The sequence below is a fragment of the Silurus meridionalis genome, chromosome 8 (assembly GCF_014805685.1).
Source record: "Silurus meridionalis isolate SWU-2019-XX chromosome 8, ASM1480568v1, whole genome shotgun sequence".
Taxonomy (NCBI): domain Eukaryota; kingdom Metazoa; phylum Chordata; class Actinopteri; order Siluriformes; family Siluridae; genus Silurus; species Silurus meridionalis.
Window position 1 is genome coordinate 5,452,536 of NC_060891.1, and position 20,624 is coordinate 5,473,159.

Genomic DNA, 20,624 nt, shown 5'->3' on the forward strand with positions numbered 1-20,624 from the left:
TGCGCAATCGGTTCCACTGCAGGAATGTACGGAGCAAATGATAATCCCCACTGGAAACCGAGTATAAAGGTTTTTTTAAGATATAATGTAATATAATCGAATATATAATTTTTGGAAATCTAAATGAAATGTGTACAGCTGCATACAGCTGTGCGCTTCAGACTGCTTCCGAGACTCGGCGTCACCATGGAAGCGGTTGGTTTGTGACACGCTGCGCCATTTTGATTCCAAACACACCACCGGGAGCGTCGCGGAAAAAGAAAAGAGCAGAGCCGCGGTGGACCTTAAATAAAGCTGCAAACAAGACCCCGAGCCTCAATACCTCGAGTCTGGAGTTCAACAGGACAAAAAACTAAGCTCGGTGTAATTCATTAGCGAGGCGTGGGAGTGGGAGAGTGTGTGTTGTGTTCGTGCATGTCCAGGTTAGACATGGTGGAAAGTGGACATAGATTGTCTGCTTGTCCTGCAAGAAAGGTTCTGGTAGGGACTTAAGGACAACGCGAGCCAAATTCTTGCCTTAAAAGAAATGTTTAGCCAGTTTATTTCTCTTGTCTTCTCCTGTCTTGGTCCTGGAGAGTCTTAAAGGTAACACCAGTAAATAACTAGTTCTAGCAGAATCCTTCAGTGCCTTGACTATCGGTTTTGTAGAGCTTCATGATCTGGCTAAAAAATATAAATAAATAAAGTTACAGGTTGTTTAGACCAGTATGTTTACTTGTTTGGCCACAACTCATGGCAGAACGTCAGTAAAATGTTGTCTTGGTGAAGTTCCTGCAGTCCATCCTGAGCAGAATTTGTTCAGGTTTTTAATAAATTCTTGAGACCTTTTCGTTATCGAGATGAGCTTCGTGAAATCTCGACAAATCTGTGGCAGCTTAACCCGCAGGCTGTGGGCAAAACCCTGACGAGCGGGCGTCAACGATGATTTATGGATTGATCCCTCCGGAGTTACACGAGCAGCTCCTCGACCATGAGAACTACCAGAATCGAACGAATGGGGTCGAAGAGCTGAAAACCCTCCTGTCCGAGCTGGACATGAAAACGGTGTCCTTTGACAGTATTGCGGAGTTCATCTGCTTTTTACACCAGCTCCTGGACGACACCAACTTCAAAGTCTTGTATGGCACTCTACAGGTCCTGAACCTCCTCGTTCAAAGGCTGGACTACGACGTGGACCGGTATTACAAGCAGATCGTCCAGGTGGCCCTCAAAACCCTGGGGGACACGCTGACCGTGCTACGCAACGAATACATGAACGTTTTCCGGCAGCTCATGAGGATCGTCGGGCCGCAGAAAGTTCTCGATCTCGTGACCGGCCACCTAAAGCACAAAAACTCAAGAGTCAGAGAAGATGTTCTCAATATCATTACGGCGGCCATGCTGGCACACCCCAGGAAGGACTTCAACATCCCGCACCTTTGTTTTTTGGTGGCTCCTTGTTTGGCGGACAGCAAGAAGAGGGTTCGTCACGCGGCCCTTGAGCTCTTCGCTGTTTTTGATTACTGCCTGGACACGGGCAAGAAGCAGCCAATCACGAAGGCTATAGACCGTGTAGAGCTCACCGGTGAAGCCGAGGGTCTCATGGCCGCCGTACAGGCACGGAGGGCCAGGCACATCCTCCCTCGGCTATCTGCGGACGGTACGGTGGAATACGCGCTGGTCATCCCCAAACCTGGCCAGCGGCGCACTCCACAGTTCGGTTCTGGGGCCGATCTGGAGTGGATTCTAAACGGAGGGAGAGCGAACAGCGCGAGGAGTCACAGGACCGACGCGATTTCCGAAGGGCTGAGCGCCTACAACAGTCTCGGATCGCTGGCGGACGAGACGCCTTCGCAAAGGAGGATCGTGAGTGCTGGTAAAAACAAGCTGCCATGGGAGAGGTCAAGCCTTCCGTCTGCAGGAACTCAGGAACCCTGCAGTGCGGTGAATGGAAAGATGTCCGATAAGGTGAGGAATTCACTCGTGTCTTGCATTTTGTACGCAATTCGGAGGAAAGCCTCAGCATCCAGTCAGACCCCCCGATATTTTAGCTTCTAAATGTGGAACAGCAAGTTCTGGTTCTCGACTAAGTGAGGGATTTGTTAAATAAATGTACATTTGGATTGTAATTAATATAAACACTACATTTAGACGAAGACGGTTCCCCTTTTGAGCCTGTTTTTTTTTCTTCCCCATACCATCTCAAGGAGTTTTTCCTCACCATGGTCGCCACTGGATCGCTCATTAGAGATAAACTTATAGGCACTAAACCTATTAATTTATATTTTATAACCTTTATTTCTGTAAAAAGTCTTTTTTGGGACAATGTCCGTTGTTAAAAGTGCTCGACAAATGAAATTGCATTGTTTTAAAGTGTGGAATTTAGTATGTAATCCAGTCTTTTTCTCTTCATTAATTACATTTACATCCATGGCATTTGGCCGACGGACTTATCCATTTTATCGTATTCATACAACTGAGCAGTTCAAGGGTAAGGGCCTTGCTCAAGGGCCCAGTGATGGCATCTTAGTCCTGGTGGTATTTAAACTCAGGACCCTCTGAATATCATTACCAATGATGCACCATTGGGTGATTTTTTTTTTTTTCAATTAATTTATTTTTAACTTTTCTAATTAGACCGGTGGCCTAATCAAAGGTGTGTGAGTGTCATGGATCAGCAGGAGGTGACACTTTGGGGAAATGGTGGCTGTAATATGAAGCTGCTGAGGGTTTCTACCAAATGTGGAGGTGTTGAGAAATCAGATAGACGAAGTGTGGCTTCCTGTAATCTGAGATTCTTTCCAGATTAAATCCACACCCTTCAAAGAGTGAAAGGTCATTGTGTTTCTCATCATTTTTAGCCATAGTTTCATGTAGTTCTTCTAAAGGCCCAAACTTATTTTTATTTTTTAAAGGGTTAGTTCAATATGCGAGTGCTCCAGACCATTCAACATGCTGACTCATGGAATCTGGTTGCCATGCCAGGATTGTTAACATGCTGCTCAGAAACGAGAAAAGATTGCTCCTAAAGGGTCATCGATCACACAGACAGTGCAGTGATCCGGTTACAGGCTCCCACAACGCCACCAAATATGTTTTGTTTACCTTCACGATACCCGAGCCCTTGGCAAAGGCCACGCCGTGGATCATTAGCACAGCGATTAAATTTTTTCGAAAGACGTCCCTGAAGTACATGCAAGAACTAAGTAGTTACCCTGTTTACAGTTACGCAAATCATCAGGACACCAAACTGAACTTTTTGCCGTGATTTTGCACGTTAACCCTCATCCAGTGTTCAGAATTAGTACCACGTTTGTTAAACATTTTTCGGTTAAATCTTTTAATCAGCCTCAGTTCTGATCAAAACTACTAAATATATTTCTATTTAAAACTCTGTGTTCATTCGTAGAAATACAGTACATGGATGGTTACAGCATAATCTTTTTTAAATTGCTGAGTAAATACACTATATATCACCAGCCCCCATATGTGCTGGTGGAAAATCTCGTTGCAGATTCATTTCTCCTTTCCTGGTGATCTAACCAATGTGCTTCTCTCGAAAGCTTTCCACTAGATTGTTTAGATGTTTGTGTTCCTTCACAAGGTCAGGTGGTGTTCACTTCATAAATCATAGGCTTTTTATCTAACATTGTATCAGAAGGTCATGGAAAGACACATACTAGACAGATGTGGCAGCAGTTTGGGCAGAACCTCAACCACCGTGGCCATAGAATGCACATAGCAGTTCGATATTTTTGCATAGCAAAACTGGGTTACTGTTCGCAAGGTTGGGATTTAAGCCCCAATATCACCAAGCTGCCACTGTTTGGCCCTTGAAAAAGGCTCTTAACCCTGTGGGCTCCAGGGACGCTGTATCATGGCTGACCATGATACATGATCAGAAATTCTTCAAAGAAAGAATTTCGCTGTGCTGTACTGTATATGTGACAAGTAAAAATGTTTTATTTTTTAATTTCATTTTTTCTTAAAGTCAAGCCTTGATGATCCCACTACCTCCATGAGGCTGAATCAGGAAACCTGTGTTACCCATTCTGGTAAGATTTCAATTTCTTTTCTCTCTCTCTCCTTCTCCCTCTTCTTCTATTTTCATGTGCAGTTTGTTTCTTCTAATAATGTTTTTTGTGCAAGTAGTGACGCATCCTTAACGTTTAACCCCATGCCACATGGCTAAGTGTTCACTCTTCTAGATTACAGATGCGCATCTCTATAACCGAGGCCCGATGCAATTCGCATCCCGATGCATAGCCAACAATACGATACATTCGAGAGAAGCGAAGCAGCCGTTATGATGCGGCGCGATCCGATTTCCATTTGATTCAACATGAATGCGATTCAATGCAATGTGTTTCAATGGAAAACGATGATGCTATGCAATTCACTGTGGTGCAGACAGTTCACTTTTATTGCTTTGGTTTAGACAGACAGCATGGCCCTTTCACAAACAGGCCTTTGTAGTTCTTTACCTCTTCTGTCTCTAGGAAGATGCAGCTCTACCTCTGCCATGTTAATCTGTATTGTATGTGACTCTCAGGACACGCCTCGGTCTCCTTCATATTCACGTAGCAGCAGCGGAGTAGAGAGAAACCGTTTAGCAAGGAGAAATCGTTGGTCACGTTCTAAATAATAAAATGCCGCTTATTTAGGTGAGGGGAACGAGGATCTTTATGAAGGATTCTTTGTGCCTAAGCGTTGCATAAACAAGAACAGTAAAGCACCTTTTAGACCCCAAGAATACTCCCGTAAAGTCGCGTTTAAAACAAACCAGGTAAAGATGTGCTACGTGTTGGAGAACAGAAAGCAAAAAAAAATGGCTGTTGAATTGAGAATTTCAGTCCTCATTACAGTCCTAGGATTTAGCAGTTGTTTCCAACACTTGAAAGTGGATTTTACCGATAGCTTAGTTGGATCGTACTTGCCAATTCAAACTGAAACAAAAAGTAACACTGCATGAATAAATAAAGACACTTGAAATAAACACATCAGTGATTTGCCTCTAGAGGCCGCTCTCGTACTGTATACCCCAACCCGGAAAAACTAGCACTATAGATTTTTTTCAGATGGTTCCAGCAATCAACTATTAATACGATTAATTAATGGGCACAACGGATGACCTCCACTTTAGTTACATATGGTAATGCAAACAGATTTTTGTCTCTTATGTCATGTAGGATTAACAGAACCACTTCAGTCACGCTCCTCGAGTCGGCGCAGAGAAACCACAGTCCGACTTCGTCGAAGCGGCAGCTTAGACTCGAACCCGGACATTTTTATAGCAGCCAGTTCCAGCGATGCTGACAGAGGTGACTCACAAATTATATTTTACACAGAATGTCAATTTTTTTTTCCTCCTGGAGTGGTTTTAAGTTGAATAAAATGTAGTGTAGGTCACAGAGAGCATTGTACTTTCAAAAATCATTCCGAGCACAGTTTTCACCAGTGGACGTTCTCTATATTGCAGTTGTTCCCAGGACGGGTCGGCTGCCAGTGTCTGGGAACGCCAATGTGGAGCGTACTTTTTCTCTTCCGTCCAATTCCACTCCCCCTGGCTCCTTTCTGCTGCCCTCCTACCCCCTCGCCACTCTTCCAGGGGTACAATTAACGCCCACACTGTCTCGTAGAAGCCATGCTGACTCTGCACTCTCGATGTCCAACACATGGCCGAACATTCGGGAGATGAGCCCACTACACGGTGATCCCAGTCCATGGAGGAACAATAACGGTAATTACATAACTGGAGTCAAAGCTTCATATAATTTTAAAATATAATATTGATGGTTATGTATGTACAGTGCATCCATAAAGTATTCACTGCTCTCCACATTTTATGTTGCAGCCTTATTACAAATTGGATTAAAATAATTTTTCTCAAAATTCTACAAACGAAGTGCGTTTGAGATCTTTGCAAATGTATTGAAAATAATAAACGAAAAAAATCACATGCCCATAAGTATTCACAGCCTTTGCCATCCTGTTTCCACTGATCATCCTTAAGATGTTTCTACAACTTGATTGGAGTCCACCTGTGCTCGATGCAGTTTTGGACATGATTTGGAAAGGCAAAAGGCACACACCTGTCTGTATGAGGTCCCACATTTAACAGTGCATGTCAGAGCACAATCCAAGCTATGGAGTCTAAGGAATTGACTGTAGTCCTCAGAGACAGGACTGTATCGAAGCACAGATCTGGGGAATGGAAGAAGTTTGGTACCACCAAGACTCTTCCTAGAGCGGGCCGCCTGGCCAAACTGATCGATCGGGCCTTAGTCAGGCAGGTGACCAATAACCCGATGGTCACTCTGAAAGAGCTCCAGCATTTCTCTATAGAGAGAGGAGAACCTTCCAGAAGAACAACCATCTTTGCAGCACTCCACCAATCAAACCTATATGGTAGCGTGGCCAGATGGAAGCCACTCCTTAGTAAAAGGCACATGACAGCCCGTCTGGAGTTTGCTGAAGGAAAACAAAGATTGAGAAACAAAGATTGAACTCTTTGGCCTGAATTCCAAATGTCATGTCTGGAGGAAACCAGGCACCGCTCATCACCTTGCCAATACCATCCCTACAGTGAAGCATGGTGGTGGCAGCATCATGCTGTGGGAATGTTTTTCAAGATCAAGGTAAAGGGCACAGAGACATCCTGGATGAAAACCTGCTCTGGAGCTTAGACTGGGGTTCATCTTCCAGCAGGACAACGACCCTGAGTACAGAGCCAATAAAAAAAAAAGGACTAGCCCATGGGTTACTCGTACATAAATTACGCTATTCTATGTAACACTTATGTACGTGAGGTTTTTTTTTATTCTAATACATTTGCAAAGATTTTAAGCATCTGTTTTGGAATACGGCTGTAACATAACAAAATGTGAATACTTTCACTGTAAATTTGTGAACATCAACAGTTTAAGTTTTTTTCAAACAACTATAAATAAAATGCCTGCTTGGTATAAATGATATATAAAATAATATTTTATAATACAGTGGTCCCCGAAACTCGCGGGGGTTACATTCTGAGTTTCAAGTGAACTGAACCTCAGCTACTCAATGCAGGTGATGCTGGCTCCACCAGGTGTTCTCCAAAGCACGCGTCTCGGACCGCGTCCTCCTCATCGTTCGCTCAGGCTATGAACGCAGTCAGGCGTTCTCCACCCGTCTCTCCAGTCACGCAGCTGTCTGCGCAGGACGCAGCCAAGCCGAGAGATCAGCGTAGCAGGAATCTCCACCTCGACCTGACGTCCATGAGCCTGCAGGAACCTGATGAAGAGCCGGTGGACAAGGAAGAGGTGAGAGAGACAGTTGAATGAACTCAATGCGAATAAAATAAATGTAACTTCCACGTTATGGCAGTATTATAATATCTGTAGACTGTTGCCTCATAACCAAACATGCGCCCATGTTATAGTGTAAAAGGTATAATTTTCTTTAGAAATTTTATTAAATAACTATTTGGTTGATTTCATTTATTAGGGGTAAAAATATTTATTATAATTTTTTTTAAACAGATGATGAACTCTCTACGCTCGTTGCGTAACAGCGCAGCTAAGAAGCGGGCAAAGGTGAGCATGAGCGGCTCCGAGCCAGATCCGGACAGTCCAGACTCGGCTGTTAAACTCGAACCGAACCTCGACTCATCCTCTCAGACTTCTCCATCTGTGACGAGCCCAATGAGCGAGAGCAGCCTATCTAGCCTCTACTCCCCCACTACTCCCACCATCAATGGCACTCACAGCAGGTGCTCATTTATTTTTGATCAGTTTTCGATTTTAAAATACTGCTTCCATATAGATAATGTCTTATTCTTAAATTTCACCTCCATAGCCCTGGGAATTCCACAGGAAAAGCATGTATAGCCAGAGTGCCATCTGGGAAAAAGAAAACTCCTTTCTCCATGGAAGCAAGTCCTCAAGGTACATCAACCTACACCAGGCTGCCACACCCCATATTTCCACTGCATTGAGTGTATCAAGTGTAATGTGAAATGTTTCGCAGGTGTCCAACCGGATGTGAGCGTCAGTGTTGTTGGTCAGAAAGTATCTTATTCGAACGGAGCAGCAGCGGAAGACAAGCAGCGAGACGTACCTTCGCCTCCCCACACGAGACCTTCAGGCCGTGAGCCGCTCAGAGCTTTGCGGCCCGCTAGAGGTGAATTGATGTGTATGTAAATGTAGTGCGTATTTTAATTAGAAGTTTAGTCCATGTTCGATTTTTAAGTCACATTTTCCAAGTCCCACCCAGACCACCTTGCTAGAACACCACAGTGGCCATCAAACATGTTACTTTTCCCCTTTCAGTAGCTGACACAATGAACACCGACCCTGTAGCTGTAGCTATCGTTTATTCTAGTAATCAAGCATTTTGCCGTTTTTTCCATCGAGTAATCGGATAAAAAGCAGTTTTTCTTTATTAAAAAAACAATGCTAACTGTACAAGAGGAAATAGTTTTCTTTTTATAAAAATTATTTTTTCTTTTTTGCTAAAATTGTATTTTTAATGTAAAACTTTTTGCCACTACAGCGGGGGTGACGCCTCACGATTGGCTAAAAGGAATTGCGAGAGAAAAACAACTTGGAATTGCAAGAAAAAAACTTTTTTTGTTTTGTTTTTATGTGGCAGAAACAGGCTTCCTTATTTTCATTCTGCAGCGTCTTCTGTTTACCCGTCTAGAGCACTCCAGAGTTTAGCGGGAGGTGCGTCATTAATAATCGTCCGTGCTGCGTGTGTAGTTCAGTAGACTAAACAAAGCATCGAGGCAAAATATTTTGATGCTTTCAATGATTTTTTTTTTGTAATATAATACCCTGTGCGGTATCTCAGAATGTGCATTACCAATCTGAAGCAGATTCGGGCACAAGGAATAAAGTTCTTATTTGATTTTATCGTAGTGTATGTTCTTACTGTATCTCATTGTACCATTTCGAATCTTATAGTAACAGCTGCTGACTGAGGAGGGTATTAGCATGTGCCTCCTCTGAGACACCTGAATCCACATCTTTTCAAATCGTTGCTTGGGCAAAATCACAAAATAGCTTAACACCAGAGTTTACCTTCACAGACCTCCATTACTTAGGCTTGCTGTGATAGACCTACGGTTGATAATTTCAGACATTGCCTGAATTGCGCTTTCTATGCATTTATATTTATCTGGCAAAGACAGAACAAAGCTGCTCAGCCATTTGCCTTTTTGTACTATTATTTGGCTTTAAGAGAAGGGGCCATGCTTAGAATTTGTTTCATAGCCAACAGTAAGATCTGGAAATTGCTTTTGGGTTGAAGTTCTACTCTATACATGTATCCTAAAGTATTCTATATTATTAGTAGTAATAAGTCACTGGCTCTTTGTCGATCAGGATCGCAGATATACAGCACGAAGGCCTCCTCGGTCAGCGACATGTCTGAAGGAGTAGTTGGGAAAGGTTAGTGCAATCTCTCTTCTATTGGGGAAAAAGGTGTTGTATGGAGTTTATAAAGATGCTTTCGTCCTTAAAAACGGATGTTGTATATGCGTTGCAGGAGTTTTTGTCTCCACAGTTCTTCCAAGCCGTTCTGATGTTGCAGCATGTCCTGAGCGGGAGGAGTCCTTAAAAAAAGGCCCATGGGAGCCACCAGCTGGTGTGTATGGCCATGCTGTATCGGGAAGTCATGCAGAATCCGATGACGGCGCTGAACCCGATGAAGCAATGGTTACTGAATCTTATGCTCAAGTAAGGAACGAATTCCATATCCACCGGTTTTCAGGATTTTCTCTATGCATGGGCCCATAATTTATTACTAATAAGAACTTATTTTAATTGGACACTGTGTAGAATCTTAAGGTTTCCTGATTTCTTTCAAAAAATATTTTCCCCAAGTTCACTTCCTGTTTGAGCGCCATTGAAAAAACCTTTCAAAATCTCAAGATCTAAGACTAAAGTTATAGATATTGTACATGAATTTAAAATTTTTAAGTGTCTTGAGATTGAGGGACCAGTAAAACTCGATACGGATTGAGTATTAAATTAAAATTGTTCAATTTACGCCATCTTACAAACTTGTAATTACAGGAGCGGGTGAAACTGTCCAATTACACAAGGGATAAGATGCGGCAACATCGGTTAGAACATCCGGAATCCCAGCCTTCGCCGCGAATGAGACAGAGCCTTAGACGTGTAACAGCTGAGGCAGATGAAGCAGCGTCTCTGAAAGGTAAGAGTTTGACAAAATGAATGCTTTTTCTCATGCTCATGCTCTGGAGTCATCATCATTTCCCTCCTGTTCCCAGCTGAGTTGCAGTTGAACGGCAGTGTTCTACCCTCCACTAAGCTTGAAAGCCTCACCAGGGAATCGCCCTCCAGCCCTAGAAATGCACAGGGGTCCCATAATCAACAAAACTGTATCAGTCCACATTATCAGCCTAGCCCCCCTACAGGCCTCCCGAGTAGACACACCCTTCCACGGCCGAGACGAGCTCCCAGTCTGACCAGAACGCAACCCAACGGCTCTGGTAATACTTTAATGTATATCAAGGATTTTTTTCTTTAAAGGTATAGTTGAAAAAAAATATTTCTATTAAGGGTGTAACGGTACACAGTTCAAATTCAGTACACAGTTAGGGAAAGAAATGAAAAACCTAAAATTGTTTATCATTACTTTTCTTTAACGTCATTTATTATTATAAGCATTTGTGAACAGCAACAGTTTACATTTTAAAATCAATTTTCAATTAAATGCTTGCTTGATTCAAATAAGAAAAAATATACACAAATAAAATGGAAAAAATCCATTCAATGCAGTTTTTTATTAGTGATTTAATTCAAGTAGTCGATTAAATTGGCACAAATGAAATATTTAATTTTCTAAAGATATGTTCTACTCAAATGTTTTATTTCAGCATACTTTAGCAAATGTCGGGATAAAAAAAAACAAGATTGTGTATTTATTCATGAATTCACTGTATTTATTTGGAAGTGAATTAATTCCTTTTATCCTTCATTCTTTCATTCATTCATTTATTTATTTATTTATTCGCTGTACATAAAACACAAAAGAACAGGAAACGAGTCAATATATGAGAATATTTCTGCTTCCATACTTTCCATTTAGATGAAATCGTGCCCGTTACCCCAAAGAAGGATCCCAACGAGCAGATGGAGTTGCGGCCGTTCTCCAGACCAGAGCTAGCTCTTTCTCAGAGCTTCAGACTGCTCAGCTCGGATGAATGGTGAGTCTAGAACCGATGGAAAATGAAAATTAATGAATAATAAAATAACAAATAATTTATTAAAAGTGTGCTTGTCTTACACACAAGGTCACAAGCTTTACGTGTAAAATGTTTGCTGTTAATGAATTTCTAAAAAAAAAAAAAAAAAATGCGCAATAAAACTAGAAAGTCGCCAAAAGAATTGTTTAAGCACAGTAACGAAGTACATTTACTCAAATACTTTAAACTACAGCAACAAGGTCAGTGTTCAGTTCCTTTAATACGAATGTTGTGTAATTTAATACACCATATGGCAAATTGTATATGGAAAACTGGCTGTTAGACAAAAAGTTCCCCCCCAAAAAAGATTAGAATTTTCCTCACAACATGACAATGCATTTAGGCACATACCGAGCTGCAGGAAGACCTGGTTTGCCAAGTCAAAGGGGTGAAAACTTGAGTGAGCTTGATTCCTGACTTCCTGAACTGTGCCGAATGGGTAAAACCCATCTAATGCTTTTGGTAGCTGGATAGATAAATAAGTACATAAGTAAATGTATGAAGCAAAGAAATAAAAGCAAACTATCTGTCTCATATTGAATTGCACAGCATCTTTTTTTCTTCCAATTGAATCACATTCGGATGAATCAAATCGAAATCGGATCGCGGCGCATCGCACTCAGGCTAAATTGTATCACAATATTATGTATTATTGATGTATCGTATTGTTGGCCATGCATCTAGATACTCATCTCTAATATACAATGTATAGATATAACTCCTCTCTCTTTATACAGGGAGAAGAAAATCGAAGGGCTCAAGTCCCTGCGCTGTTTGGCCCGCTATCACTCTGATGTGCTGAGTAGTAGGGTTCATGAGGTCTGCCTCGCCCTGATTCAAGAGGTAAGCCACTCCTTTGCATCCCACTTAACTGAGTTCGCAGGTAGCCATCTGAGATGCTTATATTCAAATATTGAATCAGAATTGGAGTATTTTTTTTGATGACCCTGTGTCCAAACGATTAAAGGTGAGGTTAATACTGGAGGTTGACCGATACTGGGTTTTAGCGATAAGGATAGTAAGGATCATACCTGCCCATAACCGGTGAACCTTTTTTTTAAAATGGATTTTGGATTAAAATAAATAAATAAATAAAAATACAACTGAACTTTAATTATATTTGAATATATTAATGATATTAATCAATATTGATAAAAATAACAGACGTGCATTGAAACTGAAACAAAAAATTATCACTCCAAATAAATATAAACGGTTGCATGCAAAATGAGTTAAAAAGGACACTTGAAATAAACAAGTGGCGTCAGTGATTCGCCTCTAGTATTATATAACGCAACCCAGAAAAACTATTGGTATGGATTTTTGCTGGTAGTTCCTGCAATCAGCTATCAGTGGACCTCTAGTATGTTAATTAAATTCTTTTTTCTTTCTTTTTTAATGACATTCTATGCTAAGTATAGGAGACTTGTGCTCCAGATATGGTCAAGCCAATTTTGTTTGCTGAAAAAATGTGTTAAACATCATGGAACTTTACAGTGCTCCCGATTTGAAGTCTGGAATTGAGTGTTAAAGGTTATGTTAGTATTTAGTAAAAGTCTGGTTTGTTTAAAACCCTCGGTGTGCTGTAGGTTCGGAACCTGCGTTCCGGAGTGTCCCGCATTGCCGTGGTGACTTTAGGAGAGCTCTACGCCAGCCTACAGAAGGGAATGGACCAGGAACTGGAAGCAACAGCCAAAGTTCTGCTGCTTAAAGCAGGAGAGTTAAATGTGTTCATCAGACAGGACGTGGATGCAGCACTGGACAGCATGGTGCAGAACTGCACACCTATACGCAGCATGAATGCCCTGCTCACCGGAGGAATCAGGTACGTTTTAAATGGCTGTTAAAATCGATCAGGACCAATTTCTGTTCCAATCTAGGTATGATGTTACAATAGAGTCCTGGATTTGCAGCTTTTATTCTATAGATTTGTTTTTGGTCAATTTATTACCTAGAAGACAAGCAGTCAACCAGCGAAAAATTTAAATGCTACACCTTTTTTTCAATATAACCCATCGTTTTCTCTACAATATTTTTCTATTACTGAGTCTTCAGTTTAGTGGTTACAGCCGAATGAACACAAACGCGCTCAGACACGACGCTTTCACTGAAAAGAGTCGAGCTATAAAATTGGAACCAAATGTTCAATGGAAGAAAAAAATATCAAATAGAATGTGCGATTTGTAACAGTCAATATTTTTCAGCGTTGTTGCTCGTCAGACTGTACGAACATGATCCCCATGTCACTCTGTAGGATCTCAGCGGTCATAATGTCAGACTGAACGACAGTAAAAAACTGACGCACACAAGAAAAAAACTGCTGGTAGCAAAGCTAATCGCTAATGCTAGCTGGCAGAAAAACGTCTTACAAACACTCTTTTCCCCCCGAACGTTTTTCTTCTTGCTGTACTGTCCGTCTGACTCGCTTTTAAAAAGCATCTTATTTGTTTTTCAATGTATTTAAGCATCCCAAGTACTATGATTTATTATGGCTATAATGTTAATATTATCCTTTTTGTCGCAAACTCTTCGCTTAATCAACTCAATTTATGTGAAAAGACTCGAACGTTACTCTCAGCACAACAATCTAATGATGGAATGATGATTAAATGATCGTTTTAATCATTCAAAGAGTTAGATTCACTCCATCACTGTCCACCAGCGCCTATCGGTTCTTGGTTTTGACGGTCGTTTATCGAAGGAAATGCCTCAGACGACCAAATCGTGGCCAAAATCGCACAGTGAGCACCTGGTTTAAGGTTAGGTGTCCACAAACTTTTGGCCATACAGCATATAATGACTCTTACAGCCCTGTAGCTGTTTTAGACCACTTAGCTTTTTATACATTTGCAATTCATAAAAGGCATTGTTTTTCTCTTTTCTGTGTTTTTGTTAACAGTCACTTGAGCGCTGTCATAAGGAAGTGCACCGCTCAGCACTTGGCTACTCTGGTTGAGAAGATTGGCAGCGGACGCTTACTATCTGGAACTAAAGATCTCACTGACCGAATCCTACCTGCCGTCTCCAAGCTGGCACAAGACTCTTCTCAAGAAACCAGGTGAGCACCGATTTCACCACCTTTTGCTCTGTATATCACCCAGTTCTCAACCTTGTAAATAGTTTTATTGATGTTTTTTTTTTGTTTTGGTGCTTTATTTTTTGCATTTTCAGATATTTCGGCCGACAAATGCTTCTGTTCTTGTCGTCTCACCGCGACTTTGATAAAATAATGGAAAAGTACATCCCTGCCAAAGACCTGGCAACCGTCAGGGACATTGTCGTCACGCTGAAGACCAAGGTTTCGAATTCAGAACACGTGTTTGACCAAACATTATTCCATAGTACATTTGTTTGTTTTTCCTTTATTTGATCGTGTAATCGTGTTTAGGGACTGGGCGAGATGCCTCAGGACGCTCCTTCGGCTCGAGGCAGGCGCTCCTTATCTGGCAGCAGACTGGTGCGTGCCTCTTCTCTGACTCGCGAACCTCAGATCTCCAGCAGGTACCTTTTTAAAGCTCGGGGATTTATAAAATCTTTGATTTTTATTCTTTTTTTTATTTGATTGAAGTTTTTTGTGGGTTTTTTTGTCCTATATTTTAGCAAAGACAACAGTAAAGCTCAATTCCACAGCATTGCAGACAAGACGGAGTATGTCAAGCAGCTCAAAGCCCTGCTGGCTTCTAAAGACTTCCGCGAACGCATCAAGGGCATCGACCAGCTGGTTTCTGACTGCGAAGGCAACCAATGCATGGTCACGCGGAACATGTTCCCGGTAATTCTTTCCTGCAGTCTTCATTTTAGCGCTTTTATCCGTTCTAAGAAAACGAAATAACAAGGTTTCTTTGATGACCGATTTGTTGGATCGATGCAGAAGGCAGCTCAGGGGGTTTTGTGGGCTGCAAGCAAATCAAGCTAAGAGACACCGTTTCTGTTCTTCGCCCAGGTGTTCGACGCTTTCAAAGAAAGGCTGCAGGAGTCAAACAGCAAAGTGAATCTTTATGCGCTGGAGGCCTTACGAAAGATCATCAGGTTGCTGAAGGACAACTTGGCTCAAGTGGTGTATATCCTCGTCCCCGCCGTGGTGGACAACCACCTGAACTCAAAGAATGACGCCATCTACGCGGCCGCAGTGGCTGCCATACACGCTCTGATGGACAACCTGGGTGAGTTCCTATTTCTCCTGAACTTCATGCAGTTTATAGTTACAGTAGTTACAGTTAAAGTCAACGTAATTCGTTACGGTACTCGAGTAGCTTTTTCGCGCATCTGTTCTTTACTGAAGTATTTCTATTTGAGGAGACTTTTACTTCACTGCATTTCAAATTCGTACTTTTTTACTCAACTTTTTACTCAAACGAAAATGTGTTTTATTTATTTATGTATTTATTATTAATACATTTTTTTTTATGTATCTCTACTTTAACTGAAGTTCTTGGTACCTGATGCTTCTTTGCTTCTCTTTCAAATAAACGTCTGCTTATGGAAATTTTTTCTATTTCACACAAATAACTTTTCAATGTTTAATCAATGTTTTTTTTTTTTTTTATTATTATTATTGGGATTTTTTTGGATCATATATAACGTCCTGCATCTCCATCTCCTGGATGATTTTTACTATGGAAACGAATAAGTATAAGAACATTTCTCTGAACCCTTTGCTTTCTGAACCCCCCCCCAGACAACACTTTACTCCTTCAGCCGTTCTGCACAAAGGCGCAGTTTCTCAGCGGGAAGGCTAAACTGGACCTTGTTGAGAGAGTTGCAGGTATGCGACCCGAAACTCCACAAATCTGATCACCACAATCTTTTCTGCAACGTTTATATGGCTATCTAATATAAACTGCTTTTAAAAACTATGAAACCATGATGTCGTCAAGATGCAGTCATTTTACTGTGGTTTGTGTATTCATAAGAATTATTAGCTGTTTCAGTACTGTATTATTAAATGCTGTTTTATATAATTTAGGACTTAATGCATTATATACATTTTTCTTTTCTTTCTCGTTTTCTCGTGATCTCGACGTGACAAACATCGCTTCCTATTTATCAGTACTAAAAAAAAAAAAAAAAAGGCTCAGCAGTCGACTATTTGCGCTGACAATTTTTTAGCAGGTTGCTTATCAAAGTAAAATCTAATGCCATCTTTATCTCTATGATGCGTTCCGACGCAGAGGCACACAAGTCGTAGGTCGGGATCTGACTGTACACAAATTCCTGATCACGAGGAAACAAACGACTGTCATGTCAAGATCATGAGAAGTCGTGATAACGAGAAAAAAATTACAAAAACAATTACAAATAAATTAAAAACCTTTACAAATTCTCCGAAATTTTTTAAACATACCATCAGTTAAAACGTATACAAGCTATTTTTATTGTTTTATATTGTTATTTTCTGTAAAATAGTTTGCCAAGTAAAAAGTAAATCCTTTTAGTTGTTTTTTTTATTTTTTTTTTTTTTATCAAGGCCCAAATGTCATTTTTGCCAAACTCTTCTTTACTAAATTGCTTCAGATCAATCAAATTTGAAAGAATTGGTTCATACACAGCTTCTTGTATCCTGTATTTCTGTTAGCCACACATTTTTCCATGACTGTCTGTTTATTTGGATTTTTATATTTTTTATTTTAAAGAGCTGGTCCGAGAGCTGTACCCCCGCAAACCCCAGCTGGTCGAGCAGAAAGCACTCCCCTTGCTGTGGCACCTCCTGGGTTCCTCCTGCAAGAGCGGCACGGTCCACGGCAGGAGCGGCACCATGAGAGGGGTCACCACCGAATTGTGCCAAGCGCTCCACACTTACATGGGCCCCTCGCTGCTCAACCACGCAGCTGCACAACCTTCTAACATCCTCAAGAGCCTGAATGAGATCCTGCAGACCCTCACGGCCCTCTGAGATACGAAAACCTTTCAAACACCCCCACCCCCCCAGACAGACTACTTGAAAATATGTTCTCACAGTGCCTGCACTTTAAACAGATACTAGAATCACTTTGAATGAGCAACAGAACTCGGAGTCTTTTTAAAAAAAAAAAAAAAAAAAAAGTCCCGAATTAAAGGAACGTAGTTTAAGCTGATCGCGTATCAGGTTTAAGATTCCCAGAGCGCTGCTCTTTTGGCACTTTCGCATTAAACGCTATCATGATAACGTGGTCACTTTAGGTAGATTTATATTGTAATGCGTGCTCGTTGCTGTTACTTTTCCTCATTACGAGTTTTATACAAAATGCCGACACTTTGTAGGCGACAATGCAGAACGTCCGATTTGCGTCATGTGACTTTTTGTTTCTTTCTAAACGGTCGTTTTAAAACTTGCGCATTTCTGATTTACAAACACTTTTTTTTCTCCCAGAGCTCGGAAGTGGAATGACACAGTATTAGCTTCATGTATGCTTTATATGATTGCAGTATGTTGTGTGTGTGTAGATGCAAAACTTTATAATGACTTATTAACTGAGAAGCTGGACCTGTTCTACATGCATGACCAAATATAGAAGTGGTGTGAAAATCATTTCCAGTACAAAAACATATATTTTGATGTATACAGAAATGAACTTTGGATGTAAGCAGCTGTATTTTTGGTAAACAAGCAAAAGAAGAGTAATTTGTTGAAAAGCTAATAGATATATATTTCTATTCTACACATGAATTTATGCCCAGGTCTGTAATTCAGTCTAGTGCCAGTCTTGAAAATTTTTTTTTGGAGATCTGATGTTAATTTATATTGAACATGTTTCTCTATATGGTGTATGACAAAGATATATGTATATATAAAATAAAATTATTTCAGTAAAACAATGATTTCTGATATTTTTGCTGTACAGGCATGTGGTTATTTTTATATATATATATATATGCTGATGGGTTACAATTCACAATTTATATTACAATGCGGTGTGATTTTGATTTAACACAATACCATGCAATACAATAGGAAAAAAATATGATGATGTCCAATTCTATATGTTACAGATAGTTTGCTTTTATTTCTTTGGTTCACACACAAATCATACATTTATTTGTGTGTCTTCTGAATACTAACGCATGGCCCTTTCACAAACAGGCCATTGTAGCGCACAAAGATTAATAAAACCAAATGTTCAGTTCCAAATGTTCTGTTTTTGAGGAGAATGCAGCTCTACCTCTGCCATGTTAATCTGTATTTTATGTGGTGCTGAAAGGAAAGCGCTTGAGAAACGAGGAGAAATCTATCTGCATAATAAATATCAGTCACATCTGGTGGACCAAGAGAGGAAATACACAGATGGAGGGAAAATAACAGAAAAATAAATAAATAAACAAAAAAATACATTATAAAAATCTAAACATTACAAACATTTCAAAGCTTTCAGAGCATTACATGTTTTCAGTGCTTTTTTGTTTTTTTGTTTCTTCCAAGAGATTTAAATACAATTTAAAGTCATTAATAAAATGGGAAAAGTTTGGTCTACAGGTCTGGCCCACATTTTTTTATGAATATGGAATTTTCCTAATAAAACAAACAAATGTATAATATATTGTTGGCAGCTTGTTTACTCCTAGACTGTGGTTCAGACACTGGTTCTACCCCAGTCCAGCAGGTGGCAGTGCTGCACCTCGACACCGACCCTCTTGGTAGAATGAGGAAGCGCTTCATCACATGTTTTGAGCGCCACATTTGAGCATGTAGGCTGCAGAAAGCGTAAACAAATCCAAACCTTTAGCATCGTAGCATCTTAAACAGCTTTATGACCGCATATTTACGCAGAAATGCATATTTAAAATGAAACACGGGTTAATTTATAACAATACGAATGTAACACGTTCATGTAACAGCACAGAGGAGAAGAAGAAGAAGAAGAGCATTATGACCAGTGTGTTATCCAGCTGAAGATCAGATCACCACCATCCTCATCATCACGACAGGAGCCTGGATCAGATGGTAGACCCAGCAGGTTTATCTGAACACTAATGACAGCTTTGGTTCTAACTCAAATCTGGAGATCGTGTTTGGTTGAGCAGAAGATTCTCCTTCTCATTATGTCTGATTAAAATAATAATAATAAAATGAGCAGTGCAAATCAGAAGACCTTATTTCAGACATGGGGTTCAGCCGTTCCCAAGACGACACTCCCGAGTAAAGACCTTGGGAAGAAGTTGCCCCAGAAGCGAAGGGCAAAAGCAAGGTCGAGCAGCCAAGTGAAGGAGAAGCAACAACACAATGTGGCGCCTTCGCTTTTTGCTGAAATTGACCAAAGACACGAGATGGATGAAGTTGATGACGATCTGATCCTTGTCGCCGTTTACGAGGCTGAGAAGAGCCTGGAAACCCAGCCTGCTCTACCTCCTGATACCTCAATCACGGATTCTTCAGAAGTTTCCTCAGATCTTCTCGGCTTCGACAGCTCGTCGGGACGGATATGGATCTATCCGAGCAACTTCCCAATCAGGGATTATCAGCTGAAGATCTCGGAAGCGGCTTTGTTCCAGAACACGCTTGTATGCTTGCCTACTGGTTTGGGGAAAACGTTTATAGCGTCGGTGGTGATGTATAACTTCTACCGGTGGTATCCGGCAGGGAAGATTGTGTTCCTGGCGCCCACGAAGCCCCTCGTCGCTCAGCAAATCGAGGCGTGTTACAGAGTTATGGGGATTCCTCAGCAGCACATGGCCGAGCTGACAGGTGCTCTGTGCTGACTGTCTTCTAAACCAGACCAAGTTCATATATGTTGAATTGATGGTTATGATCATTATGATGAGATATTGTTCAGGGTTGTGAGAATTTTCAGCGCACCCCGTTCATGCAGCCACAGGCAGGAACCTCACTGTAGCAACAAGTCGTTCATGAACAATTCTTTCATTTTGAACGAGTCTTTAATGTAACGCAGAAGAACGAGTCTTTAATGTAATGCAGAAGAACGAGTCTTTAATGTGACGCAGAAGAACGAGTCTTTAATGTGACGCAGAAGAACGAGTCTTTAATGTGACGCAGAAGAACGAGTCTTTAATGTGACGCAGAAGAACGAGTCTTTAATGTGACTCAGATGAACGAGTCTTTAATGTGACTCAGATGAACGAGTCTTTAATGCGATTTAGAAGAACGATTCTTTAACGCGATTTAGATGAACGATTCTTTAACGCGACTCAGAAGAACGAGTCTTTAACGCGACTCAGAAGAACGAGTCTTTAACGCGACTCAGAAGAACGAGTCTTTAACGTGACTCAGATGAACGAGTCTTTAACGTGACTCAGATGAACGAGTCTTTAATGTGACTCCGATGAACGAGTCTTTAATGTGACTCCGATGAACAAGTCTTTAATTTGACTCAGATGAACGAGTCTTTAATGCGATTTAGAAGAACGATTCTTTAACGCGATTTAGATGAACGAGTCTTTAATGCGATTTAGAAGAACG

The 20,624-nt window shown here is 40.9% G+C and overlaps 3 protein-coding genes across 3 annotated transcripts in view; 2 read left to right on the top strand and 1 right to left on the bottom strand.

The window, feature by feature from the left end:
- Nucleotides 1-18,028, top strand: LOC124390184 (TOG array regulator of axonemal microtubules protein 1-like). The gene is made up of 22 exons (XM_046855968.1): nucleotides 1-1,947; nucleotides 3,971-4,034; nucleotides 5,169-5,300; nucleotides 5,459-5,719; nucleotides 7,048-7,280; nucleotides 7,500-7,729; nucleotides 7,816-7,904; nucleotides 7,987-8,139; nucleotides 9,345-9,410; nucleotides 9,508-9,698; nucleotides 10,038-10,179; nucleotides 10,256-10,477; nucleotides 11,077-11,194; nucleotides 11,971-12,076; nucleotides 12,823-13,058; nucleotides 14,133-14,291; nucleotides 14,405-14,531; nucleotides 14,622-14,734; nucleotides 14,834-15,005; nucleotides 15,177-15,396; nucleotides 15,912-15,998; nucleotides 16,867-18,028. Exons 1-22 carry the CDS (start codon nucleotides 922-924, stop codon nucleotides 17,124-17,126), a joined length of 4,407 nt encoding a protein of 1,468 aa, XP_046711924.1. The 5' UTR covers nucleotides 1-921; the 3' UTR covers nucleotides 17,127-18,028.
- Nucleotides 11,084-20,624, bottom strand: part of soul3 (heme-binding protein soul3) — a 24,752-nt gene continuing 15,211 nt past the window's right edge. Inside the window, exon 3 of the mRNA XM_046856007.1 lies at nucleotides 11,084-11,200. Coding sequence (XP_046711963.1) covers nucleotides 11,162-11,200 — 39 coding nt within the window. The 3' untranslated portion in view covers nucleotides 11,084-11,161. The remainder of the gene's footprint in view (nucleotides 11,201-20,624) is intronic.
- Nucleotides 18,202-20,624, top strand: part of fancm (FA complementation group M) — a 35,574-nt gene continuing 33,151 nt past the window's right edge. Inside the window, exon 1 of the mRNA XM_046855967.1 lies at nucleotides 18,202-19,892. Coding sequence (XP_046711923.1) covers nucleotides 19,277-19,892 — 616 coding nt within the window. The 5' untranslated portion in view covers nucleotides 18,202-19,276. The remainder of the gene's footprint in view (nucleotides 19,893-20,624) is intronic.